At 33.8% G+C, this 25529-nt stretch overlaps 6 protein-coding genes across 12 annotated transcripts; 3 read left to right on the forward strand and 3 right to left on the reverse strand.

Moving 5' to 3' along the window:
* Positions 1-548: 548 nt before the first annotated feature.
* On the reverse strand, positions 549-6359 carry LOC130676126 (protein AF-9). Of its 2 annotated transcripts, none has more exons than XM_057482134.1 (4): positions 5769-6359; positions 5525-5674; positions 5112-5377; positions 549-5022 (listed from the first exon to the last, which is right to left on the reverse strand). In XM_057482134.1, exons 2-4 carry the CDS (start codon positions 5661-5663, stop codon positions 3103-3105), a joined length of 2325 nt encoding a protein of 774 aa, XP_057338117.1. In that variant the 5' UTR covers positions 5664-5674; positions 5769-6359; the 3' UTR covers positions 549-3102. The 2 variants fall into 2 exon arrangements, with proteins under 2 accessions (XP_057338117.1, XP_057338108.1); XM_057482125.1 differs by having other exon boundaries at positions 5780-6357.
* A 202-nt stretch (positions 6360-6561) lies between these two features.
* On the forward strand, positions 6562-11594 carry LOC130676212 (casein kinase II subunit alpha). 3 transcript variants are annotated; one of them, XM_057482302.1, is made up of 9 exons: positions 6562-6752; positions 6989-7141; positions 7221-7467; positions 7561-7672; positions 7765-7977; positions 8607-8801; positions 8875-9226; positions 9306-9383; positions 10042-11594. In XM_057482302.1, the coding sequence occupies exons 3-9, from the start codon at positions 7373-7375 to the stop codon at positions 10182-10184; spliced, it is 1188 nt and encodes a 395-aa protein (XP_057338285.1). In that variant the 5' UTR covers positions 6562-6752; positions 6989-7141; positions 7221-7372; the 3' UTR covers positions 10185-11594. The 3 variants fall into 3 exon arrangements, with proteins under 3 accessions (XP_057338285.1, XP_057338293.1, XP_057338302.1); XM_057482319.1 differs by having other exon boundaries at positions 6563-6752; positions 9306-9399; positions 10042-10102; XM_057482310.1 differs by lacking the exon at positions 6989-7141.
* Positions 11094-15254, reverse strand: LOC130676094 (hypoxia up-regulated protein 1). Its single transcript, XM_057482094.1, has 8 exons — positions 14856-15254; positions 13798-14758; positions 13458-13723; positions 13261-13394; positions 12929-13164; positions 12584-12857; positions 12082-12511; positions 11094-12013 (listed from the first exon to the last, which is right to left on the reverse strand). The coding sequence occupies exons 1-8, from the start codon at positions 14979-14981 to the stop codon at positions 11642-11644; spliced, it is 2799 nt and encodes a 932-aa protein (XP_057338077.1). The 5' UTR covers positions 14982-15254; the 3' UTR covers positions 11094-11641.
* Positions 15255-15420: 166 nt separating this feature from the next.
* On the forward strand, positions 15421-18750 carry LOC130676147 (methylcrotonoyl-CoA carboxylase subunit alpha, mitochondrial). The gene is made up of 8 exons (XM_057482175.1): positions 15421-15950; positions 16161-16230; positions 16292-17011; positions 17071-17367; positions 17460-17669; positions 17750-18244; positions 18311-18493; positions 18559-18750. Exons 1-8 carry the CDS (start codon positions 15919-15921, stop codon positions 18667-18669), a joined length of 2118 nt encoding a protein of 705 aa, XP_057338158.1. The 5' UTR covers positions 15421-15918; the 3' UTR covers positions 18670-18750.
* On the reverse strand, positions 18737-21666 carry LOC130676185 (2-amino-3-ketobutyrate coenzyme A ligase, mitochondrial). 2 transcript variants are annotated; one of them, XM_057482249.1, is made up of 6 exons: positions 21648-21666; positions 21255-21391; positions 20942-21153; positions 20375-20868; positions 20122-20314; positions 18737-19069 (listed from the first exon to the last, which is right to left on the reverse strand). In XM_057482249.1, exons 2-6 carry the CDS (start codon positions 21274-21276, stop codon positions 18737-18739), a joined length of 1254 nt encoding a protein of 417 aa, XP_057338232.1. In that variant the 5' UTR covers positions 21277-21391; positions 21648-21666. The 2 variants fall into 2 exon arrangements, with proteins under 2 accessions (XP_057338232.1, XP_057338224.1); XM_057482241.1 differs by lacking the exon at positions 21648-21666 and having other exon boundaries at positions 21255-21410.
* LOC130676163 (acetylcholine receptor subunit beta-like 2) lies at positions 21468-25503 on the forward strand. 3 transcript variants are annotated; one of them, XM_057482204.1, is made up of 10 exons: positions 21847-22102; positions 22350-22414; positions 22506-22711; positions 23244-23353; positions 23413-23593; positions 23653-23937; positions 24431-24606; positions 24679-24831; positions 24894-25125; positions 25194-25503. In XM_057482204.1, the coding sequence occupies exons 3-10, from the start codon at positions 22664-22666 to the stop codon at positions 25425-25427; spliced, it is 1419 nt and encodes a 472-aa protein (XP_057338187.1). In that variant the 5' UTR covers positions 21847-22102; positions 22350-22414; positions 22506-22663; the 3' UTR covers positions 25428-25503. The 3 variants fall into 3 exon arrangements, with proteins under 3 accessions (XP_057338196.1, XP_057338179.1, XP_057338187.1); XM_057482196.1 differs by lacking the exon at positions 22350-22414 and having other exon boundaries at positions 21842-22102; XM_057482213.1 differs by lacking the exons at positions 22350-22414; positions 24679-24831; positions 24894-25125; positions 25194-25503 and adding an exon at positions 21468-21564 and having other exon boundaries at positions 21839-22102; positions 24431-24610.
* The last annotated feature ends 26 nt before the right edge of the window (positions 25504-25529 follow it).

Consider the following 25529-nt stretch of genomic DNA (forward strand, 5'->3'; position numbering starts at 1 on the left):
CGTAGACTTGATATCGTACCGACTAATCGGACATATCTTGAAGGATTACTTCTGACGTATCCTTGGGTAACTTGTTCACCTTTACAACAATCGCCATCATCAGCAGGCATCAACATCAGCGTCATCGGGTCAAGGCTCAAAACAATACCACTCTTTTGTATTAATAAATATAAATATATATCAAGGTTTAAGTAAACGTTAAATTCACACGTTAAGGCTCGGGATGTAATCAGGACGTGGGTGTAGTTATAGCTGTGGTAGTGTACCGTAGGATGTGTAATAAGCAATTGCGTGTCGGACGGCTGTTTGGGAATACAACGACTGTCTGACTTGCTGGGATCGTTCCACTGGCACGAAAGCTCCAAAACTTTTGCTTAATAAATTAACCCCTTTGTAGAATACCAAAGATTTATCTAGCTGTTACAGTTCCCTTAAATAAATATTCATTTAAAATAACCATTTATTTAACTGGTTATAATAACTAAGAGTACAGAAAACAAACAGAATGGGAATTAAAAGTAATGAACAAAGAAAATAAAATAATACTGTTTTTTTTTTTAAATGCAATTCGCTCTTTATTTAAACGCACACATGTTTTGTTCAAAGTATTTTTTTTTTTTTTTTTCATTACATTTCATATTAATTTTTAGCTCCATTGATTCATTTCGTTTTACTTTACTTCAAAAATTTATCGACCGCGGCTTTGCTGAGCTCACTCTTTATTAAATCACATACTGATTTTTTTATTGCCTAATCGATACGGCTTTAATAATAATAATAATATTGTTAAATAAATTTTATTTTTTTTTTTTAATTCATTTTTTTGTTCTTTATAATAAATCGTATAATTAAAGATTTTTATGTCAATTTACAATCGAAAATTTTGTCGAAAAATATAATTTATGAAATTTTATATAAATTGATTATTATTATTATTATTATTATTATTAATATTAATATTTATATAATTATTATTATGATTATTAATATTCTTATTACAATAAGAGATTGGCCTAATTTTTTATTACTCATATTAACTTAATTAAATTTACGTATTTTATTAAATAGCCACAAATGCGAACATCGAGTGCTGATACGAAAAAAAACCCAACAAATTACTATAATTATATTTATTTATATTCATATATATATATATATATATTTTTACTTGAAATACTTAATTAATAATTAAATAAACTTGACAATAATTTCATTTACTCGTGGTAGCGGCTTAATGACTTCTAGATCTTCCTCTAGCTTATTTGATTTATGATATTAATGAAATTACACTATTTCCAACATTACTCATTCATGTTTCCTATGATTACGTAAAAAATACCTACCGACACTCTATATTTTACTTGTATTAGGGTTCAAGAACTATTTGTGGTCACTGGTCAGTTTTTGGACATTTAATACTTTATTTTAAGGGCATTCACAGACAATCCTTCCTCCCACTTTTTAAAAATATTCAAGAACTCAACTCATGAGCGTATTAATAGTAAATTGTGTGACGACGAATGAAACAAAACGATTTCAGACTAGGAGAAGTTAGCTAGCCTGGAGCTGACACCCGCGGTCTGAAATCGTGATTAATTCTGGGTCACACGCAAAATTTTTCATGATTACCTGCATTGGAATTTGAAATTCCAGTGACGAAAGCTGATCAAAAAAATTAATTTAAGACCGATGGTGTGATGATCCTGAAGTTTGCCGACGTCTAATAATTTTTGAATTTAAAAAATTCCACCTGTAGCTTTTTTAATTTTCTACATGTGCATATTTTTTTTTTTTTTTTTTTTTTTTTGCAATTAATTGATTGAAAAAAAAAATTCAAAAATTGTTAATTGTCTGCTAACCAGGATCATGATGGATCAACTATTAGCGTAAGCGTAAATTGTGATTCGCAATTAATAATTAAGCAGAAACTAGTATATTACACACCTAGGGAGGGAAGTAGGACATTCTAGGCCACGTGTAAAATTTCCTACCCTAGCTGAAGGCAAACGCGGTGTATAAAACTTTTTACCTCTGCACCTAAAAGTTTAAATCTTTGCCTTTTAGGGGAAAGAATGGCGCATGCACTAATTTTAATCATTCGTTTTATTTATAAAAGAAAAGAACGACTTTCTGCCCTATAAACAGGGCAGGAATTTAAACTTTCGGCGTAGGTATGGTGAAAAATAATTGAAGCGTTAATTCTAGAGGACAAATTGAAATTTTTCCGAGATGTAGATTTTTAAAAAATTACTCAGTTATCAAACGAAATTTGGTACATAAATTTTAATAAAATCTTCACGAAGTTATAATTCAAATTTTTGAATTTTTTAGCCTGAAATTTATTTACCAAATTTCGTTTGAATTGAGTAATTTTTTAAAAATCTACATCTCGGCAAAACTTCAACTCGTTTTTTTTAAATTAATTAATAAAGTTTGAAAAGCATTGACAGTTGAGTTGTTGAATATTTTCAAAAAGTGGGGAGGGGGGCACTGAGAATATCCCTAATGAATGAAAAAGTATGAAAAAAATTATCACTCCGTGTGACAAAAGTTTCTTCGAAGGCATTTAAAAAATAAATCATTGCATATTTTACAAATTTAGTGTCCAAAACTGGTCCTAGTGCCCAAAAACGGTACCAACTCTACCCCGTGTTATTTTTTAACTTTTAAATTCTCCTTCACGTTAAATAGATGCATACTGAATACTCATGACATGACACATTAACAAAACGTCAACTTATTTTTTGGCAATGAGGTTAGTGAAATAAAACAATGATCACTAGGTTTGGCGCAACGGTGATGTACATACGTGGATAGTACGTTGTATTAATAATAATATTATTAATTAATTAATTAATTAATTAACCAACATTCATATAATTTAATTTTATCTACTTACATCTATAAATAATAATAATAATTAATAATATTATCTTTATACTGTGCAACCGAGTACTAATTACTTGGATAGTTTTATAAATATAAATTATAATTATAGCTATTATATTATTAATATATATAATATATTTATAATAATAATAAACCAATTGATGAATTGGCTGATTAAATTAAATATTAATAATTGATTTAGTTATTGAGTTGTCAAGACGCAGAGAAGAACTGCTGCAAGCGTTGTACTGTTCTGCGGTCCAGGGCGCAGAGGTCAAAGTCAAAGGTCTTGCGGGTGATTTCATACTGGCCAGTGGCCGCTATTACTTGGACAACACGTTGTAGCTCTTGATTGTCCTGGAGGGTCATTATTTTTTGCTGCAAGTCTTTAAGCTGGGACACGTAGTCTTCGGAAAATACTAAAGGCTCGTCTGTTTCCGATTCAATCAGTACACTATTGGTCGAGTCGGGGGCTATTTGTTCGGTTTCATGCTCGAATTCTTGTTTCGCTGTTTCCATTTCTTCGGGCAATTCTTTCACTGCCGGATACCCGGCTGTCACTTCAACGGTCACTGGTGATTGGCTTGAAGATACGGGTTCTAATGGTGGCGAGAATCCAGTGTCTTTTTCACGCTTAACTGCCGGAGCCTCATCCTCACCTTTGCTGTCACTGCGTCTTTTTCTCTTTCTATTGTCCCGCTGGTCGTCAGTACCAGTGTTACCTCCAGCCCCTCCCGCTCCACCTCCAGCAGCTGCACTACCAGTACCGGCACTGCTCCCACGAACGGGCTTTAATTTATCTTTTTTCACTTTGTCAGGGCGTTCACGTTTCACGTGATCAGAACCCGGTGATAACGGCCTTGCCGGTCGACTTTCTGACCCACCGGTATTTCTAACAGTCTCCTGTTCATTTTTACAGCTCGTCAAAGTCTTAGAGTCCTCTTCGTCAGCAGAGTTGGCCGAGTCGCTGCTATTGTCACGATCGTGAGTATCCGCAGTAGATGAAGAGTTAGTCTGGGGCGGGTTGCTCGTAACAGCAACTGAATCTTTATCATAATTTTTCTGCTTATCCCTTTTGTCTCGTCTCTCGCGTTCGCGGCTGTCGTCCGTCCGCTCCTTTTTCTCTTTTTTCCGATGCTTGTGTTTCTGTCTGTCCTTATCACTGCGCGCATCTTTGACCTTCTCGACCTTATCCACCACCTCGGACTTATCGCTTCTCGATTTGGAGCTGCTGCGATCATCCTTGACAGGTTTCGGGGATTTTTTAACATCTTTCAGCTGCTTGCTCTCCTGGACTTTACTATCTTTCTCAACCTTATCATGTTTATCCAATTTATCCAGACTCTTTTTACTATCCGAACTCTTTGGTTCTTTAACTTTATCACGGTCCTTTTCACGCGCCTTGTCCTTACGCTCGCTATCTTTATCATCTTTATATTTTTTCTTCTTCTTATCATTCTTCAGTTCCTCGAGTGATCCGGCACTAGCACCAGCACCCCCACCACCAGCCGTACTCTTAGGAGCCTCCTTGACTTTATCTTTATCTTTACTACTCGGTTTCTCCGTCACCAATTTCTTGTGATCTTTCTCACGTATTTTAGGCGACGAAGACTTAACCGTAGTCCCAGATTCCGGGGGACTGAGCTGTTGTTTCTTGACAGCTGCAACTCCCGGCGAGGGGGGTCTTTTACTACTAGGACTCGGATGACTATTTTTACTATTCACGGGACTAGGAGGTCGTTTGCTCTTCTCTTTACTCCGTTCTTTATCCCTCGTAACGTCTTTACCTTTTTTATCTTTTTTCTCTTTTTCTTCACCATTACTTTTATCACGCTTGCCATCCTTATGAGGACTATGTTTTGTTTTATTAGCCTTATTATCATTTTTATCCGATTTATCAGGTGGTAATTTTTGATAACTCGTTTTATCACCAGTCTTATTTTTATTTTCCGGCGATACTTTCGTTATACTTACTGGCGTACCAAATAAATCAACAAATGCTGCTGTTGTTTTTGGTTCAATAACGCGATGTTTTTTAGCATCACTACCACTTAGTTTCGGTTTACCGACCATTGGAACAGATAGTTTTGATTCACTTTTATCATGTCCTTCTTCAATACTTGACACCACCACCTAAAATAATAAATTTCCATCAATGAAAACCAACAAACCATCAAACCAACTATCGAATAATTAAAAAAAAATAAAAATTAAATACTTACACCACCGCCTTTCAATAATTTTCTACGAAAATCATCTGAAGGATTGATAAATAATTCTGAATGACGTATGACATTATTGATAGGAGGCCCACTCTCTTGTAATTGCAGGTCGTACTGTATCTGAATTTTTTTAGGCTCGTCATTATTCTTGAGATAAACAAAAATAGGCAGCAAGAACCCAGCGTAGCCCGACTCCTTGAGCGAATACGGCGGACTCTTGAGAATTCGCTTGGGGTTCGAGAAGGTATCGTGCAGTTGAAAGACAACTGAAACGCATATAAATATTTAATGACAGTCTATTGATTTGTAAATTATGTGAACTATCCCCAGCTTAACGTACTATCTATTTCGCTATACTCCGGTAGTATCACGATAGTTAACAGAACAATACCAAGTTAACTTAACTACTCTACCTTTCTTAATATACTGGCTTATGTCCGCGTTGTCAACACCTCTGACATACAAATCCCAGTCGTGGGTGTATCCTTCAGGAGTAGTCCGGGCTCTCAACATCGACGTGTGCCCGCATTCGAGTGTTATTCTGATTGCCATTCTTCTCAAGTCTAAAAAATAAACAGCACACGTGTAAGCTCCTCATAAACAAATAAACTCCCACTTCCACCAGCATCATCATCATCAATCATCATAGAAACTAACCTAAGACTCACCTCTGGTTGGTGATACTCATAAATGTTATTCAGTAAAAAAAAATTTACAATTATTATTAATAACTTTCGTTGAAAATAAACAAAAACAATTAATTAATTCAACTTGACGCGTCATTGCAGTCTTTTAAAATTACATTGAGATTAAAGTCTCCAACGTGTTACATCAACAAACCAATTTATCATCAAACATCAATAGTAATTATTAAAACAACAAAAATAATAAATAATAAATAACACACTTATAATTTACAACTGTCTGAACATAAACTTTTAAAAATTATCACAGAGTAAACCAGGAGCCTGTTCTTTTCTTCATTTACGAATGACATAAATACCTGGCTGATAATATTATTAATTAATTAATTAGTTACTTAGTTGTAAATATTTATGAGTAAACAAAAATAAATATAACGAAAATAATTATAATAATCCTTCGCCATCATATATTTTTCATATATAAATAACTTGTGCCATCGTTACTCCATGAATAGTACGAATGGTTGCGTATACGTGATAACTGATATGGCTACTGGCTCACTATCCGTCCAAGTTATTTTTTTTTATGGACCCAGAAGAATGTTGGCTGTGATGATGACAAATTGAACCAATCGACGGACACTTTTAGCTCCCGCGGCTGCCGATATAAAAGACTGTCATTTATTGGCGGGGAAAATGGCGCGCGCCAATGGAACCATTCTCGGGACAAAATGTCGCAGCAGCAAATGATCAGCCTGTGGAGAAATAAAAAGTTGAAACAATAAACTAATGGCGGGTTTTCAAAGTTCGCGGCAAGCAGACCCCGGCTTCCATCTTGGATTGTGTTCGTTTGAGAAGCCGGGTCCTCGTAAATTAATCGACTTACGTGGATCGCGTGGTTAATTATTATTAATTTAATAATTAATATATTATTACTGTTAAATATTATCAATAAGATTTAATATTTTTTTTACTACTGGTGTACGGTATGCTCTAGGTAAGACCTTTTATCTTTCGTACCGCACTCACACTCATTATTTCAAGACAATCATATATATTACAGATGCATGATAATATAAAACTTTTTTTTTAACCCACGGTCTGTGGGTGTGTATACTAAATATTATTTTTCATTATTTTTATTTATTTTATGTCAAAAAAAATTTTATTTCTATCATTAACTTCCCGTCATTTGTTTTTTAATTTTTTTTATATTTCAAAATTATTTTATAGGATTTATAATTTATCTGATGACTGACAATCAGGTTATGTTCATATGAGACATCAATACCATCAATTACTGATACACTTTTTCTCCAAGTTGATTTTTTAACCAGTAATTTAACCAACTCCTTAATTACCATCACTATTACTAATTATCCCCGGGTAATTTAAGTCTTTGATTATTTATTTTATCGATTGATAGACAAAATAATTTTTTTTAATTTTTTTATTTGAATTTCAGGGCTGGTGAGAAATTTACATGGTAGTCGTTTGGTGTGCGGCTATGCTGGTGCAGAATTAATTAGTAATATTTTACGTAATAGAGTTAAATTAAGTCCATTAATCAATAGTGTTAACGATATTAAATATATTTGCTCCAAAATATACGAGGAAATGGCATTACCGAGCAGAGCACGTGTTTATGCTGATGTTAATTCACATAAACCGAGAGAGTATTGGGATTATGAATCATACGTAGTCGACTGGGGGTAAGTATTTGTTGTTATATAAATATCTGTATATATATATGAATTAATTATGACTGTAACTTGATACCATTTGGTTTTATTGTCTGCTTTCAGACAACAAGACGATTATCAGTTAGTAAGAAAATTAGGTAGAGGTAAATACAGTGAAGTATTTGAAGCTATCAATGTCACAAACAATGAAAAGTGTGTTGTGAAAATACTGAAGGTAATTTTTTTTTTTTTTATTATTATTATTATTGATAAATTATGTTGGTTAATTATTGAAATAATGATAATAATAATTGTTGGTAATTATAGCCGGTGAAGAAGAAGAAGATAAAACGGGAAATAAAAATCCTCGAGAATCTCCGAGGCGGAACTAATATAATAACACTGCAGGCTGTTGTTAAAGATCCTGTTTCAAGGACACCGGCATTAATATTTGAATACGTCAATAATACAGACTTCAAACAACTTTATCAAACCCTTACGGATTATGATATTAGATATTACCTCTATGAACTCCTTAAAGTATTTATTTTTAATAGTTTTTATTTTATTTATGATACTGAAGTTAGTCGACGTTTGATAACTTTTATTAATTTATTAAAAACGATCAATTATACAAAAAAAAAAATCACTTACGTGTGGTACCCGATCACTCCATGTATTCAGTAAATATATATACGAATACATGAGTGATCAGTTACTAGTTCTCTGATCAAGTTACTAGTTCACTAATCGGGTACTAGTTCCCTCATCAGTTACTAATTTTCTAATCGGGTACTGGTTCTCTGATCGAGTATTAATTCACTGATCAGGTACTAGTTCTTTGATCAGTAACTAGTTCCCTGATCGGGTACTGTGTCTCGGTGTGCCATCAACTGATCCCAACAATTTTATACCACGACAAGTGATCCCCACAAATTGATCCCACCGACATCTGATTGTGTTGTCTGTGGGATCCATTATCGTGTGATTACTTGTCAGCGATCAGTTGCCATGGAACCCTGTGTCTCTTTTTTAAATTTTCTACATGTGCATATTTTTAGATTTTTTTTTTATTATAAATTTATGTAAAAAAAAAATTGTCTACTAACTTCAGGATGATATAAAATTTAATTATCGGTATTAATTTATTAAATTTTTCAAATTAATAGGCATTGGACTATTGCCACAGCATGGGCATTATGCACAGAGATGTTAAGCCGCACAATGTTATGATTGACCACGAGAATCGTAAGCTACGTTTGATTGATTGGGGATTAGCTGAATTTTATCATCCGGGACAGGAATACAATGTTCGTGTTGCATCACGATATTTCAAGGGACCAGAATTGCTTGTTGACTATCAGGTACTATACTCATTAATTTAATGATTATTATTATTATTGTACTGCCGAGCATTAATTAACGTAATGATTGCAGATGTACGACTACTCTTTGGACATGTGGTCACTGGGCTGCATGCTCGCGAGCATGATATTTAGGAAAGAACCGTTCTTCCACGGACATGACAACTATGACCAGCTGGTGAGGATCGCCAAGGTACTAGGGACCGAAGAACTCTTCGAGTACCTCGACAAATATCATATCGAGCTAGACCCGCGATTCAATGACATTCTCGGCCGCCACTCTCGCAAACGCTGGGAGCGTTTCGTCCACTCGGAAAACCAACATCTTGTCTCTCCCGAGAGCCTCGATTTCCTAGACAAACTTCTGCGCTACGATCACTACGAGAGATTAACCGCGCGAGAAGCAATGGAACATCCTTATTTTTGTGAGTTTTATCTTTAATTACTTATTGATTAACTTAATTATTCAAATAGTGATTTCATGCCAATGTTCAATTATTTCAGACCCAATAGTAAAAGACCAAGGTCGACTGACAATGGTCTCGTCTTCACCTACTCCCATGACAGGCTCGATGCCTGTAGGTGAGTAGCAACTCAGGTAATGTCACCATCAATATTTTTTTTTATTTTTTTTACGTTCATTAGAATAGAAATTTTTTATGATCCTGAAGTTTAGCAGACAACTTTTGAATTTTTGAATTTTTTTTCGTACTAATTAATTACAAAAAAAAAAATCTAAAAAATGCACATGTAGAAAATTAAAAAATCTATAAGTGCAATTATTTGAAATTTTTTTTTTTTTTTTTATTTAGTTCTTAAAAAAATCCAAAGATTAGTCGTCGGCCAAATTCAGTACCATAATTTTTTACTCCTTTGTTTTCAAGTCTAAATCATTAAATCAATTTATTTTTAACTGTTTACAGTTAAATTTAGTAAATTAATGCTCATGCTTACTTCCGGTACACTTTTCTCGTGAACCAAAATAGAAATGTCTACTCGTCTAGAAATTTTTTACCCGCCATTTTATTTCGATACTGATAAATATAAAATAAGTAAATCGTTATCTGTTAAGTTTAAAAAAAAGTGCAGAGATTAAATAAATAAGAGAAGTCGCGTTGAAGTTTACCTGCGCGTAGTAGCTGCGCGTGAAAAATAGAACAGCAAAAATCATTCAAAGCGGTTTTTTCAGTAAAAAAAACGATGGTAACTGAAGTAAAATAGAATGTGTTAATTTTTGCAGGTGCCCATAACGAGACAATGAACCCATTGCCAGCTGGATCGGCTGGGCAGGAAAATTTGAGTGGAGTAGCCGCAAGCATGGGCCTCTTAGAGGATCTTTCTTCAATCCAGCCGATATCCCAGCTGTCAAAAGTTCAACATTAGTCAAAAACAGAGGAAATAATAATAATAATAATAACATAACATCTTTAATTAACTACAGTACACCCGTATATGATGAATTAATTGTACCATCGACATCAATTATAATAATATCATCAATAATAACAATAATAATAATAATTATAATAATAATAATAATAATAACAAGAACAAGAATAGATACTTCTGAATTAATGGCATTCCGGTTTATCAATTTCACGGCAACGATATTTTTTCATTGAGACTGAAATATGTCATATATATATTTTTCTTTTAATTTTTGTTTTTGATAATAGCTGTTTTCAATATTAAAGATTAAAGTTAAAATTATTAAAGTACTTAGTTGATTCGACAATAATTTTAAGTTATAAAAATATTAAAATAATAATGATAATAATAAAAAGTTTTAATTTTCATTTTTTACATTCATACAAAAGTTAATTTAAAAAAACAAATACCTTTGCATTGTTTTGAGTGAACTACTGACGTGATCGTATGCTACTAATTATTAATTATGAATAATTGATAATTAATACTCCCGCTGATTATAATTTGAAATTCGCGGTTACGATTTAAATGTTCCTGTAATTTTTTTTTCTGTACGATCATAGTTATTAAATGATAATGATAATAATAATATTAATTATTAATATAACAATAACAGTAAATAAAAAAAAAATGCAGTTGGTTAACTGAAGGAAGAGCCAATATTTATAAGTATCAAACTCGCATTCACTCTCTATGTACATGATTACTTATAAAATTAAAGAAAAAGATAAATAGTAAATTTAATTTATCATTTTTTAATAATGCTTTGAATTATTCACTTATATATTTAAAAAAATGAACAAATTAAATAAAAAGTAATAAGAGAGAAGAAAAATAAATAAATAAATAAATTTTAGCCGATAATTTCACCAGCAGTTACACAATTTTATTATTATTAATATTAATTCTCCCACATAATCCTAAATTTTAATTATAAAATGAACAAACGGACCTCCTCGTAAGTTTGTATCCGTAATATTTGTTAATTTAAATATATAAATATATATAAATGTCATTTATTATTTATCCCTAAGTCGGTAAATCTATTACTTTAAAATATGAATGACGAGTAATGAAATAACAATAATAATTATTAATTAATTAATTAAAAAAGAAATTAAATTAAATTTGTATGAATCTTTTGATGGAAAATTTGTCGATGGTAATTTATATAATTGTAATCAATACTGTACATGATTTGCATTAACGCGGACTTGTGCAGGCGTATTTATAAAAAAAGAAAAAGAAATCGCTTACCGCATATAAATATTATAAGTTCTAGATAAATGTAAAAGTTTTTGAATGATGATTCATTTTTTTTTCATTTCTCGGCAATGTAACCAATAGAGGAAAAAAAAAAAACAATTATTATTATTAAATATGAAGAAATTTTTTTCTAAAATACACGCGTTTTAAAGTTCTTGATGTTTATCTTCTTTACTTTCAGGTTTTTCTTCAGTAGAATCTGAGGGTGGCGCGGAGTCAGCAGTCGGCTCTTCCGCCGGCTTGCTCTCGATGTCTTCGGTGTCGAACGTCACTTCCTCATCACTGTCCGCGGTGTTTGCCGAGGAATCAGCGGCTTCATTTGCTTTTGGTTTTTCCTCGGCTTTCTCAGTCTGGTTCCCGCTCTCCTGCTTGGGCTTCCATATCTTAGCCTTGTTCACTAGATACTTTACCTCGCGGTCGAGCAGAGCCATTTTATTGGCAATGTCGCGGACTGAGTATTTTATCGGCTCGTACAGGGGAGTTTCGCTCGTTGTCTTAACAACCAGGTCATGGTATTCCTGTAAATAAAAAAATGATTTAACAAAATTAATTACTCGACGGTAATTAAATTTGAAATTTAATTTACCTGAGTTTCATTGATCATTTTTTCTAGTTTCTCGGTTTCCACTTGCGTGAAAATTTGATCAGCACCCTGGATATTTTTCATGTTGCTCAGGAACACGTTGCTGGCATTCAACATCGACCGCATGCCCGCGAGTACATCAGGGCGCTCGCGATGTTCGAAAACGCGTTCGTAAATCCCGGCGGTTTTTTCTTTCAATTCAACTAATTTTTGTTCGTATAATTCTGCCGTCGCGTCAAAGCCGTCTTCGTAGAGCCAATCGGACGTCTCCTGGCATACTTTTGTTATTTCTTCAATTTCTTTGGGTGTCGACGCCTGCTTGTACTCATCAGACAACAAATGCTGCAGTGTATTGATGACAAATGACTCCAAATTATTCTGCGCTGTTTCTCGCTTGACTTTTTGCATGTCGCGTTCATCAAGTAGCCGTAGTCTGAAAAAAAAATCATCAGTTACTGATACCAGTCACAATTAAAAAAATAAAAAAACGATAATAATAATTTACGTTTCAATAGAAGTTTGTAATTTATCGCCGACTAATTCTTGCGGTCCAAATTTAGTCTCCGAAGCTCTTATTGGCTCTTTAAGAATAGTCAGGGTCGGCTTCTTCTCAACTTTAGTTTCCGTTTGATTCGAGGATTTATCCTCGGCTTTAGTCTCATTATCAGTCTTAACTTTTTCCTCGGATTTCGTCGCCTGCTCTGGTTCTTCATGAACGGGTTTCACTTCTTCCTTGAGTGGCTCTTCAGACTTTTCTACCTGATCAGTTTCTTCGGCTCCTACATCGTAATTTAATTATCAAAGTTATTTAAGTTTTATTTAAGTAAACTACCGATAAAAAAATATATACCAGAGAAAAGTTGACTTATAGTTGAGCCCAACTTAGACAGAGTGCCCTCGTCTTTAACTTCAGTGATTGTTTTCTCAGCCACAGCTTCAACATTTACCAGGTTAAGGAGGCCGCTGTCGTCCATGAGGAAGTGAGCTTTGATACCCTTGCTCTCAGCACCTTCCTTAGCCAGTTTCTCAAGTGCTTCAGCAACTCCCGATAATTCTATTACCGATACATTCAAACTTCCAATCGCTCTGTTGATGGATTTTTATAAATAAAAATTATCCGACGTTACTCAGCTACTCTACCATTAATTAAATAATAAAATAAAAATTACTACTAGCACTTACTGAATTTCATGAGCTGGTAGATGATCAAGATCAGCGTAATTAACAGAAAACGAAAAATCTCCCTTGCGTTTATTGAAAGTTATTATTTTTTTTTGTGGATAAGAATTCATTCTGCCAAATAATGTCCTTCGTACCTGAGTAAAATAATTTGAATATTAAAATAAAAATATTTTTTACTACTCAACAATAATATTTACCTGTTTGTTACCCTTTTCTTCAGTAGACTTATCAAAATTAATTTGAATAGGGAAAATAACCGCATCTTTGATAATAAATTTCGTAACTTTGAAGCCTTGACTCAAATCAGCGGCTCTGTAGACAGAACCCAGAGCTGCGGCTTCGTCAGTGTTAATATTTTTCGACAAATCAGTTCCTACGAACTCTGTTAAAATGTCTTGAATTTTCGGCATCCTGGTGCCGGCTCCAACCAGTACCACTTGGGAAATTACGTCCATGGTTAAAGCTATCAACCAAATCATCAATTAATTAATTAATTATTTTTATAACAATTAAATACTTCGTCAATCAAAGTCTTACCTGAAGTATCCAATGCCATTTTAATAGGACGGATCACCCGTTCAAATAAATCTGCGCAGAGTTCCTCGAGTTTTTCTCTGGTGACGAGGAATTTAAAGTCCTGGTCATCGAGCAGACTTTCAACTTGCGCATAGTGATCAGCATTTGCGCTGAGAACATTTTTAACACGACCCGCTTCTTTTAAGAGCTTGGCCATGGAACGCGGGTTGTTGAACACCGAGTTACTAGTCTTCTTGAGTTTATCGAACTCGCTGGCTAAATAATTTTGTAATCTAGTCTGGACCTCAAGACCTCCAAGTGTCCTGTCATATCCGACACCCAGAATGCTGACTTGCGGGCTCGTCTCGACGAATCCGCGGTCTTTTGTCTTGACATTCTGGTAGCTGACGACTGTCGCAGTCGTCGAACTGGCTCCCATATCATAGAACATGATATAGTGCGCGGTGTCGTTGATTTCCTTGCGATGGAAAATTCCATAATTAAGAGCCACCGCCGTATAGTCATTTATCAGCTGCAAGACTTTTAAATTCGCCAGCTCAGCAGCCTGCATCACCGCTCTCCTCTCAGCCTGATTGAAGTAACCAGGGACAGTTATGACAGCTTCGTTTATTTTCTGTCCCGCCGAACTCTCGGCAAACTCTTTCGACTTGGTTAATATCTGGGCCAAAAGTACTTCCGGAGTATACAGAGTGTTTTCATCAAATTTAAACGCAATTGTGTTGCGCTCTTCATCGGCTACTATTTCATAGTAAGGAAACCTTTTTCTGTACAAGTCAACCATCGGGTTGTCTATGGATTTACCAAGCAAATCAACGATGTATAAAAAACTTTTCTTGGGGTATTTAGCGCTAACTATTTGTGCGTCTTCACCAAATACTCGTTCGTCATCACGAAACGCAATCATCGTCGCTGTTTTCCTTTTGGATTCTTTGTTCAACGCAATCTCCATGGGAACACCAGGCTAAATAATTTAAAATCATCATCATCATCATCATCATCAATGAATTTAAAGCTTACGCAGTGTTAAGACTAGTCTAGAAAATTCTATGGGTACTTACAGAAACGATAGCGACTTTCATCCACTCGCTACCTAAATCGACACTCATGACAGCAACCGAGGCAACATGATCAACATAAAATGCTAGCAGCAGACTTGCCAGCAAACTCAGTACTGACGACTTCATTTTCAGTAATAAAATATTTTTTTAAACTCACAGTTCACGAAGACATGAAAAATTTTTATTTGGAAAACGATTATTTTGACAGGTACTGTCTGTTTGAATAAAAAGTTTGTTCGCTTGTAAATACGATGAGTTACTTTTTATTATTGGAGTAAATAATTCGAGGGTTGAGTTTTAAAATTTAACTTTTTGTATTTTGACCTGGAGAAATGTCACGAATAATTACACGTGGCCACCAGACAATGAATTAATCGTTATTGCAACTAAACAGATGAACTTTCGTGAATGTACCGGCAACAATAAGTTATCATTCAGTTATTCTCTCGTGTGTCAATTTTTCATTGGCTCTTGTAAGTCCAAACACGTGGTGCTATTGGTCCGCGTTGTCAAATTATAACCTGCGGTGTTCTTAGAGGAATATGCACTTTTTTATGTAACGTAATCATCGAAAAGCCAACGCTGGATTCAAAAAAGTGGCGCGAGATGGCGGTAAATTTGAATTTCGACCGCTGGAAAGTGCTGCCTTTTTTAATGTCAGATTTAAATGTTATTATTATGACAGTAATGTAAACAAATAGTTTATAAAAATATATATGACATATATATTTGTATAAATTTTGTCCATATATATGACAATTTGAAAAATAATAATTTATTTAAAATTAAATTACGTAAATTTTGTATTTTAAATTTTAAAATTCAAATAAATATTTATCATTTGCGCGGGAGTTTATTCGAAAAAAAAGTTTGCTGATTATTATTTCATGCAAATGATTTCGATATCTTATCACAATTAATGATAGATAAATAACCACCGTGACCTCTTACAAATGTATGTTTCTCATACATTAAATAAATATGAGATATTTGGAAGAATTTATACCATAAGTTATATGATACAATTTATTTTTATTATAAAATAGTAATTAATAAACTAGTGATGTATCATCTTAGCAAAACTTTTTGTCGAAGGTAAGATTTATCAGTTAAGAATTACTCATATAAATTTTAATTTCCAATTATTTGCACTCTGTACATAAAAAACAAAAATTAAAAATTTTTCATGACTTGGAAACCTGGAAAAAATAATTTTTTGAATGAAAAACGTTAATTAATTATAAAAATTTAAATCTGTGTCAATAATTGGTACCATGCCACTCACTGGGTCATTTTTGTTTACAGGAAATCAGTTTTCCTGAAAAATGAACGTGAGTTCTCAGCATCTGGAGTCTTGAGTACTGCGATTACTAAAGTAATTATTTATTTATTTAAATGACAGCTCAGATTAATTGATAATTAAAATTTATTGATAGGTACTGATAGCAAACCGCGGAGAAATAGCATGTCGGGTGATGAGGACAGCCAGGAAACTTGGTGTGAAAACGGTTGCTGTCTACAGCGACGCTGATAGAGACTCGATGCACGCAGACCTGGCTGATGAAAGTTACTACATAGGTCCGTCAGCTTCGAGTGAAAGCTACCTGAGGCAGGACAAAATAATGTCGGTTGCTAAGAAAACAAGATGTACGGCCATACATCCAGGGTATGGTTTCCTGTCAGAGAACATGGAGTTCGCGCAGCTCTGCCAGAGGGAAAAAATAATATTTATCGGGCCTCCGGCGAGCGCCATAAGAGATATGGGTATCAAAAGTACTTCTAAAGAGATAATGAGCAGAGCTGGAGTTCCTATTATTGAAGGCTATCACTCGAGTGATCAAAGTAACGATATCCTTTTAGCGGAAGCTAAGAAAATAGGATTCCCTGTGATGATAAAGGCCGTACGTGGTGGCGGTGGCAAAGGCATGAGAATAGCAGGAGAAGAAAATAAATTTTTCGAAGCCCTGGAGTCAGCGCGTACTGAAGCGCTCAAGTCCTTTGGAGACTCTGATGTTCTTCTGGAAAAATACGTTCTGGATCCACGACATGTCGAAGTCCAAGTGTTCGCTGACACTCATGGGAACGCTGTTTATTTATTCGAACGCGACTGTTCTGTCCAGAGAAGACATCAGAAGATAATTGAAGAAGCGCCCGCTGTAATTATCCTTAAATTAATATTTTAATTACAAAGTCGTGAATTATTATTTATTTATAGCCAGGATTATCTGAAGAAACTCGTGTAAAACTGGGCGAGGCTGCCGTTCGAGCCGCCAAAGCAGTTGGGTACGTCGGCGCTGGTACTGTTGAATTTATAATGGACCAAAATGATCACAGTTTCTACTTTATGGAGATGAATACACGGTTACAAGTCGAGCATCCAGTTACTGAAGCCATCACTGGGTTAGATCTCGTTGAGTGGCAATTAAAAGTTGCGGCTGGTGAAAAACTTCCACTTGCACAGCGAGATATTACCATTAGAGGTCACGCGTTCGAAGCCAGAATTTATGCAGAGGCATGACATTATACTTTATAATAATAACTAGAGTATACTAAGTAGCTTGTACTTGTACTTAAAAATAATTAATAATTAAAATAACTTTTTAGGATCCTCGGGGTGGATTTCTACCACGAGCGGGACCGCTGCTGCATCTCACGCCGCCGGAGGCTGATCAAAATGTCAGAGTTGAAACCGGAGTCAGGCAGGGCGACCAAGTCTCTGTTTATTATGATCCGATGATCGCTAAATTAGTAGTCTGGGGGAGTAACCGCGGCGAAGCGCTGAGACTTTTGAAAATAAAATTATCTGATTACAATGTACTTGCACTTGATTTATTTATTAATCATTCAGCTGATGGAAGACGGCAGGAATTTAAAAGTAAATTAAATGTCCGCAGATCGCCGGCGTAGAAACCAACATCGAGTTCCTGAAAGACTTGTGTGGGCATAAAAATTTTGAATCCGGCGCAGTACATACGGGATTTATAGAACAGTGTAGAGATTCATTGTTCCCAAAGCTACAGGTTCCTAGTGATATTTTATGTCAAGCTGCGCTTGCCGCAATACTATACGAAGATTTAGTTTGTTTGAAAGCTGCTGTGGGTGGCGAAAATCCCTGGAGTCCATTCAATACAGAGCTGGGGTTCCGAGTAAACCACTCGCTCTCCAAGCAATTTAAATTTTTATTTGATGACAAAAAATTAATCGTCGATGTCAAGTACACGGAGCCGGAAGTCTATTCAATGCAAGTTAATGGTATTGGCCCTTGGAGAAAGGTCATAGGTACCTTGACTCAGGGAGATAATATTCTTGAGTTAAGATCAGAGGTCGAGGGAAAAAAAACAAAGACCAGAATCGTTAAAATTAATGATGAGCTCCATATATTTACTAATGTAATTTCTTTTTTTTTTTTTTGCAACTGTTGAGACTTAATGGCTCATTAATTAACCATTTTTAAGGATCGTGCCTGGAAATTAAACATCCCGCAGCCGGAATTTCTATCTAAAATAAATATAAAGTCCGACTTGACTGGCGCTGCAGTGAGTCCGATTCCCGGAGTCGTAGATAAAATTCTTGTGTCTCGTAACGACTCTGTAAAGAAAGGAGACGCGTTGCTGGTAATTGTCGCAATGAAAATGGAGGTTCGTTAATTATTTATATCCAAAATATATATATTTATTTTTTACTAATAAACCCAATTCTCTAGCACCTGATCCGAGCATCCTCAGATGGAGTTGTCGAGGAAATTCTCTGCGTAGTTGGTGACACCGTAGCAAAAGACCGATTGCTCGTTAAAATCACCGAGGAAATTAAATAAATATCATGTACAAAAAGTATTTTATAATTATTTAGATAACAAAAATATATTGTACATAAATATAAATTTATATGACATTAAGCCCCCGGCCTATTTCAATGAAAGCCTCTACCGTGCGATCAATATCTTCCCGAGTGTGTAACGCACTCAGTTGGACACGAATTCGTGCTTTGCCTTTCGGCACCACCGGGTAACTGAATCCTATTACATATATCCCTCTCCCGAGCATTTTATCAGCAAATGTGGATGCTAATTTCGCATCGCCGAGCATTACTGGAGCTATTGGATGATTGTCGCCGCTTATTACAAATCCCGCTGAGGTCATTGCTTTTCGAAAACGCTGAGTGTTTTCCTCAACGCGACTCATCAGCGATGGATTATTCATAATTAACTCAATTGCCTAAAAGTTTATAATATTAATAATTTATATACAGTAGACATTCAAAAAAATCGGTTACTTTTATTTTTTAAAATCTTATCGAAAATAATTTTCGAGATGACGAAAAAAAATACTGATAAAGTTTGAGCTCTTAATATTAATATTAACAACTGCTGCATCACAATTTTCGATTTTCCATTTAAATAACATGGGAAAAATTTTTTTTAAACTTTTGAATTTTATAACACCAGCAGATCATTTTATCAAAGGAAGACCAATGTATAATTTTGTAGGAAATTGAATGCTCTACAAAAAAGGTTTCTTATCGTTTTTTGATAAATTTGATTTTTAGAAAGTTATTCAAGGTCAAAGTTGGATTCATGGTAAATTCAAGTATTATGTGACTTTTTCGACGAAATTATCAAAATTATCTTAAAATGTTATAGAGCCTTTTTTGTAGGTCGTTTTATTTCCAACAAATTATCTGTTATGAGTTTTCGAAATTATTGAAAGTGCTTTAGTTATTCGTGTTTCAAAGTAAGTAAATAAAATCGACCAGAATACGATTTCTTGAAACGAATTAAAATGTAAATGCAAATAACTAAAGAACTTTCAAAAATTTTTTAAATTTTATGAGAGATAATTTGTAGGAAATGAAATGATCTACAGAAAAGGTCCTATAACATTTTAAGATAAGTCTGATAATTTCGCCGAAAAAGTCAAAAATACTAAAATTTACTATGAATCCAACTTTGACCTTGAATAACTTTCTAAAAATGAAATTTATCAAAAAACGATAAGAAACCTTTTTTGTAGAGCATTTAATTTCCTACAAAATTATGTATTGGTCTTGCTGATAAAATGATCTGCTGCTAAGTTATAAAATTCCAAAGTTTAAAAAAAATTTTTCCCATGTTATTTAAATGAAAAATCGAAAATTGCGATGAGGCAGTTGTTAATATTAATATTAAGAGCTCGCATTTTGACAGTGTGATTTTTGAAAATAAAAATAGTCGATTTTTTTGAATCAGTCTAATGCACAAACATTAAAGTCTAATTAATTTTTTAATTACTTTAATCCCAACGGCAACAACTGGCGGCGGCAAAGCATTTGAAAATAAATAAGGTCTGCTGCGTTGTCTTAACAAGTCAATAAGTTTTTTTGAACCAGTCGTATATCCACCAGCGGCTCCACCTAATGCTTTTCCTAATGTCGAATTAATTATGTCAACTTTTCCCAGTTGATTGAAATATTCTTCAGTGCCTCTGAAATTGACAACGACTTTAAAGTTTAAAAATAAATGAAAATTATCACTGAAAAAATACCTGCCGGTTTTGCCAATGAATCCGGTAGCATGACAGTCATCAACAAAAGTAATCGCGTCGTACTTCTTCGCCAGATTAATTATCTCAGGCAGCGGAGCGAAATTACCGTCCATCGAAAAGACACCATCAGTTGCAATGAGCCTCAGACGAGCTGACTGAGCTTCCTGGAGTTTGGCTTCCAAGTCTGCGAGATCCCGGTGCTTGTACCGGAACTTCTGGGCCTTGCAGAGACGGATCCCGTCGATAATCGAAGCGTGGTTCAGTTCGTCGCTTATCACCGCGTCCTCGGGCTTCAACAGAATTTCAAAGAGACCCGCGTTCGCGTCAAAGCACGAGGCGTAAACGATCGCATCTTCTCGCCCATGGAACTCTGCAATTTTTGACTCCAATTCCCGATGTATGTCTTGGGTTCCGCAGATAAATCTCACGGAACTTAATCCTGCTCCGTATTTATCCAGCGCTTCTTTCGCCGCAGTAATCAGCTCTGGATTGTCCTAGTTTTTAAAAATGAAATTCAAAGTCTTACTAAAAATAAATAATCAAAATTTAAATATTTTATTTAATTACCGATAATCCTAAATAATTATTTGCACAGAAGTTGAGAACTTTGTGCCCAGTATTTAGTTTAATATTTCTGTTCTGTGATGACACGATTATTCTTTCATTTTTCCACGTCCCGGCATTTCTTATTTCCGCTAGTTCTGGCTCAAGAATTTCCGGGTACGCGGTAAAAGTCCTGGCATTTATTATTTTTACGGACCCAGAAAAAAGTCTGCAATCTGTAAATTTAAACGTTTACAAATTTGAAATTATAGGCAATAAAAAAATAAAAGTCTAACAGTAAAAATCTACAAATAACAGGAAAATATTTTAAACTTACAGGTAATTCGTGCTGAATACATTTTTTTTGTCTACTTTATATCTTTATAAGTCCAATACAAGTTCGGGTGTAAGGCCAAGATCCTCAGTCTATAGTTCAATAAACAGGTTTCCATGATCTAGCAGGAACGAGTCGGCCTTGAGGATGTAAAAAGAAATCTCTTATAATTTTTTTTCTCTTAAATAAGCGGTGATATATATATAGATATATAAGTATATGAAAAGTATATTATGTAGAACGAAGAGAGTATAATAGTATAATGTATATAATAAAAGGGGCCGCGCATAGTCCGCTTGACTATAAAATTCAGGTATAAATAGAATTCCATTCCTATTGAAAACATTTAAAGTCTCGACATTTTAAAGGATTCCCGTGGGGTTTTTTCTACGCTACCTGATCCCCGATAAATTTTACCCTCGTAAACGACAATTGCACTTCCCAATGTGCATTCACATATTTTTCTTATACTACTTTCCTTTATTTAATTTACTCGCTTCCTCTCTACTTTGATGCCCATGACAATTGATCGCAGATCGGACTGTAAAAAGTTTCAAATAATAATAATGACAATTTACGCTAAGCAGATTCTGGAGTCTGTCGCATCAAAGGGCGTTGGGCCACCCAACATATCGATTACCACCAGGAGAAAACCAGCGCACTCGCAGAAACATCTTCACACTACAATAGATTACTCTTGTTATCATCTTGTTATCAACACGATACTATTCCAGTGTCTGATATATTTTTTTCACATAAATATATATAAAAAAACAAATTTTTATGGATTATGAATTTTAATAAAGTTTATATACTTGTATTTATATTTTTACCATTTATTGATGCGACTGGTAAGTCTCTGATATTTATTTGTATAAAATATATATGAGTGTAAATGTAGCAGACGTGAGACAGACGATTTTCAAATTTTAAATGAATTAAAATTCAAATTTAAAAAAATGCGCGTCCTGATTTTTCGTATTTTATTTAAAAATTTAAAAAATTGACAGTTGTCAGCTACACTTATACTCATAAATAAATATATACTTGTTGTTTTATTTCAAGAATTTATTGAGTGAACGCCTTTTTATTTTTTAGATTTTTTTGTTCAAGATTTTCATTACCGATATTTATTAATTACAATTTGATTGCGATATTAATAAGTATTTTTATTTTATTTTTTGTTTTATTTAAAATCAACTATAATTGTTATTATTATTGTGTATAAATGAGTAATAAATTTATGAATTACAGCAATATTATTAGGGCCCAAAGTATATGAAGCAAACCCAGATGCTAAAAGACTGTACGATGATTTGTTATCAAATTACAATCGGCTTATACGGCCCGTTGTTAATAACACAGAAACTCTTACTGTTTGGCTGGGGTTAAAGTTATCGCAATTAATTGAAATGAATTTAAAAAATCAAGTCATGACTACTAATGTCTGGGTAGAACAAGTACGTACTCATTACTTATATCAAGTAATTAAATCAATTATTTGTATCAGGAAAGCAAATATCCAGTCCCCGGATTTTTCATATTTTTAGTGCTCCAAAAATATCAAATTTTTTTCTTTTTCATTCTGGACATTAAAAAATAAAATTACAACTAAACATCTAGACCAGTAGTCAGTCCCAGAGGCCCCTATATTTTATTAAAATAATAAATTAAAAACTGATGATTTTTGAATAAATTTTTTTACCAAAATTTAAAACGGGGCCGGAAATAGAAAACTCTGCCGAAAAAAAAATAAATTTTTAAAACTGGTTTGGAAAAATAATCCGAGTTAATTTAAAAAATTTGTTTGAGTAATTAGCGCGCAATAATTAATATTTAAAAATAAAAAACTTATTTTTGAAATCAGACTGAAATTTTTATAATTTCACATCAGCCATAAATTATAAAATATGACAAATATGGAATTGTATTTATTACTAATTACTTTGACATTACTTGACAGTAAATATTCAAAATTTTTTTGTTCTATAGAAATGGTTTGATTATAAATTACAATGGGACCCAATGGAATACGGAGGAGTTGAAATGCTTTACGTTCCTTCTGAAAATATTTGGCTGCCTGACATTGTCCTGTACAATAAGTAAGTAAACAAATATTTAAATAAATTCGTACTTACAATAAAATTTGAAATATTTTTAGCGCCGATGGAAATTACGAAGTAACTTTGATGACAAAAGCGACATTAAAATACAACGGTGAAGTTTACTGGAAACCTCCAGCTATTTATAAGTCATCCTGTGAAATAAATGTCGAGTATTTTCCATTTGACGAGCAGTCATGTCTAATGAAATTCGGTTCCTGGACTTACAATGGTGCTCAGGTAGGTTTTTATTTCAAATAAACTTGACTAATTAATTAATTACTGATAATTATTATCAGGTGGACTTGAAACATATGCAACAGCAACCAGGCAGCAATTTAGTAGCAACCGGAATAGACTTAAATGAATTTTATCTATCAGTAGAGTGGGACATTCTTGAAGTACCAGCATCGCGTAATGAAGAATATTATCCTTGCTGTGTTGAACCCTACTCAGATATCACATTTAATATAACAATGCGCAGAAAAACACTTTTTTATACAGTCAATCTTATAATACCATGTGTGGGAATAACTTTTTTGACAGTTTTGGTATTTTATTTGCCAAGTGATTCTGGAGAAAAGGTAAAACTTCTTAAAAAAACATCAATAAATTTCCCTGATGGAAAGAAATTATTTGATGATTAAAAAATTTTTAATACTTCAAATTATTATGATACTGAAGTTAGCCGACGTCTAATAATTTTTGGATTTTTTTCAAAGCGATGAATTATAAAAAAAAGTATTCAAAAAAATTGCACTTATAGTGTTTAAAATTTTTTACATGTGCATTTTTAGTTTTTTTTTTATTCAAATTTGATTGTTGACAACTTGTCGGCAATTTCGGGGTCACCAAATTATTTCGAATCATAACCGGTGACAGTTAGAATTTTGCTTCAGGATTAAAAAGTATTTAAAATGATTCAAAATTTTTAATCTTTTTAAGAGTAATATCGTTTGATTGATCATGAAATTTCAAAATGATTTTGATGAATTAAAAAATTTGTCATCTTTAATCCTATAAAATGATTTTTTTTTAATCAGAGAATCTAAAGATTTAACTTAATAATTATTACAGGTCTCATTGTGTTCATCTATTTTGCTATCGCTGACGGTATTTTTCCTCTTACTAGCAGAAATAATTCCGCCGACATCATTGGCTATACCACTGCTTGGTAAATATTTACTATTTACTATGATATTGGTGACACTGTCAATTTGGATAACTGTCGTCGTGCTAAACGTTCACTTCCGGTAAATATATTCTACTATTAATTATTTAAATCAGGACTAATAATAATTTAAGTGCTAAATTATTTACTAAAGATCACCAACGACTCACAAAATGTCTAATTGGGTGCGCCAACTATTTCTCAATTGGATGCCTCGGATTTTGATGATGCGCCGAACGCCTTACGCTACTCCAGAGTATACTGACATGTATATAGAGACTGGATATTCAAATGACTACGACTACAGGTTGAATTTTAATTAATCATCATAATTATAAGCAATAATAATAATTGTAAATATTATTTTAGTTACGGCGACAACGAGAGCGAATACACGACGGACATGAAAGAAAATCCAGACGAAATGGACAGAGTTATGCTGGGCTACAAAAATATGGAGGACGATGAAGGACATCCTCATGGTTCCAGTCATGACAGTGACAACATGATGCTGAAACATTTGTCCCCAGACGTTATTTCTGCATTGAAAGGCGTGCGGTTCATAGCACAGCACATCAGAGATGCTGACAAAGACAACGAAGTGAGCTGATGATTCGGAGTTTTCTGATAAAGATTCGAGAGATGATTAATTTCGATTAATTATTTCAGGTAATTGAAGACTGGAAATATGTCGCGATGGTGCTGGATAGATTTTTCCTGTGGATATTCACCCTCGCGTGCACGGGAGGCACAGCTGGAATAATATTGCAGGCACCGAGTCTCTATGACACGCGGGTTGGTCTCGATCAAAATCGATCCCCTGGTATTCCCATGCGCGGGGGCAAAGACATGCGGACTGTTGGTATCAGTGACATCGACAGTATTTTACGTGAAAAACAATAATTAAGTTAAGATACAAATAAAATATGCTCACTTAAAATTAATTACCGATTACTTATAACTATTAATAATAAATAATTATAATATTAATAAATAAAAAAAGTG

Source organism: Microplitis mediator, chromosome 1, assembly GCF_029852145.1.
Source record: "Microplitis mediator isolate UGA2020A chromosome 1, iyMicMedi2.1, whole genome shotgun sequence".
NCBI lineage: Eukaryota > Metazoa > Arthropoda > Insecta > Hymenoptera > Braconidae > Microplitis > Microplitis mediator.

What these genes read in the sequence shown, in the direction of transcription:
- LOC130676147 (XM_057482175.1), top strand. Translation starts at nt 15,919, where the DNA reads ATGTATCATCTTAGCAAAACTTTTTGTCGAAG. An exon ending in AGCAAAACTTTTTGTCGAAG is followed by an intron (nt 15,951 to 16,160) that starts GTAAGATTTATC and finishes TTTTGTTTACAG; the next exon opens with GAAATCAGTTTTCCTGAAAA. An exon ending in AAGCCAGAATTTATGCAGAG is followed by an intron (nt 17,368 to 17,459) that starts GCATGACATTAT and finishes ATAACTTTTTAG; the next exon opens with GATCCTCGGGGTGGATTTCT.
- LOC130676212 (XM_057482302.1), top strand. Translation starts at nt 7,373, where the DNA reads ATGGCATTACCGAGCAGAGCACGTGTTTATGCTGATGTTAATTCACAT. An exon ending in GTGTTGTGAAAATACTGAAG is followed by an intron (nt 7,673 to 7,764) that starts GTAATTTTTTTT and finishes TGGTAATTATAG; the next exon opens with CCGGTGAAGAAGAAGAAGAT. An exon ending in GACAGGCTCGATGCCTGTAG is followed by an intron (nt 9,384 to 10,041) that starts GTGAGTAGCAAC and finishes TAATTTTTGCAG; the next exon opens with GTGCCCATAACGAGACAATG.
- LOC130676126 (XM_057482134.1), bottom strand. Translation starts at nt 5,663, where the DNA reads ATGGCAATCAGAATAACACTCGAATGCGGGCACACGTCGATGTTGAGA. An exon ending in AAGCCAGTATATTAAGAAAG is followed by an intron (nt 5,378 to 5,524) that starts GTAGAGTAGTTA and finishes TATGCGTTTCAG; the next exon opens with TTGTCTTTCAACTGCACGAT. An exon ending in AATTATTGAAAGGCGGTGGT is followed by an intron (nt 5,023 to 5,111) that starts GTAAGTATTTAA and finishes TTATTATTTTAG; the next exon opens with GTGGTGGTGTCAAGTATTGA.
- LOC130676185 (XM_057482249.1), bottom strand. Translation starts at nt 21,276, where the DNA reads ATGTATTCAGCACGAATTACCT. An exon ending in ATAATTATTTAGGATTATCG is followed by an intron (nt 20,869 to 20,941) that starts GTAATTAAATAA and finishes TTTAAAAACTAG; the next exon opens with GACAATCCAGAGCTGATTAC. An exon ending in TTGTTGCCGTTGGGATTAAA is followed by an intron (nt 19,070 to 20,121) that starts GTAATTAAAAAA and finishes ATAAACTTTTAG; the next exon opens with GCAATTGAGTTAATTATGAA.
- LOC130676163 (XM_057482196.1), top strand. Translation starts at nt 22,042, where the DNA reads ATGAATTTTAATAAAGTTTATATACTTGTATTTATATTTTTACCATTT. An exon ending in GGACTTACAATGGTGCTCAG is followed by an intron (nt 23,594 to 23,652) that starts GTAGGTTTTTAT and finishes AATTATTATCAG; the next exon opens with GTGGACTTGAAACATATGCA. An exon ending in GTGCTAAACGTTCACTTCCG is followed by an intron (nt 24,607 to 24,678) that starts GTAAATATATTC and finishes TATTTACTAAAG; the next exon opens with ATCACCAACGACTCACAAAA.
- LOC130676094 (XM_057482094.1), bottom strand. Translation starts at nt 14,981, where the DNA reads ATGAAGTCGTCAGTACTGAGTTTGCTGGCAAGTCTGCTGCTAGCATTT. An exon ending in AATGGCATTGGATACTTCAG is followed by an intron (nt 13,724 to 13,797) that starts GTAAGACTTTGA and finishes TTTGGTTGATAG; the next exon opens with CTTTAACCATGGACGTAATT. An exon ending in AAATGATCAATGAAACTCAG is followed by an intron (nt 12,014 to 12,081) that starts GTAAATTAAATT and finishes TTTTATTTACAG; the next exon opens with GAATACCATGACCTGGTTGT.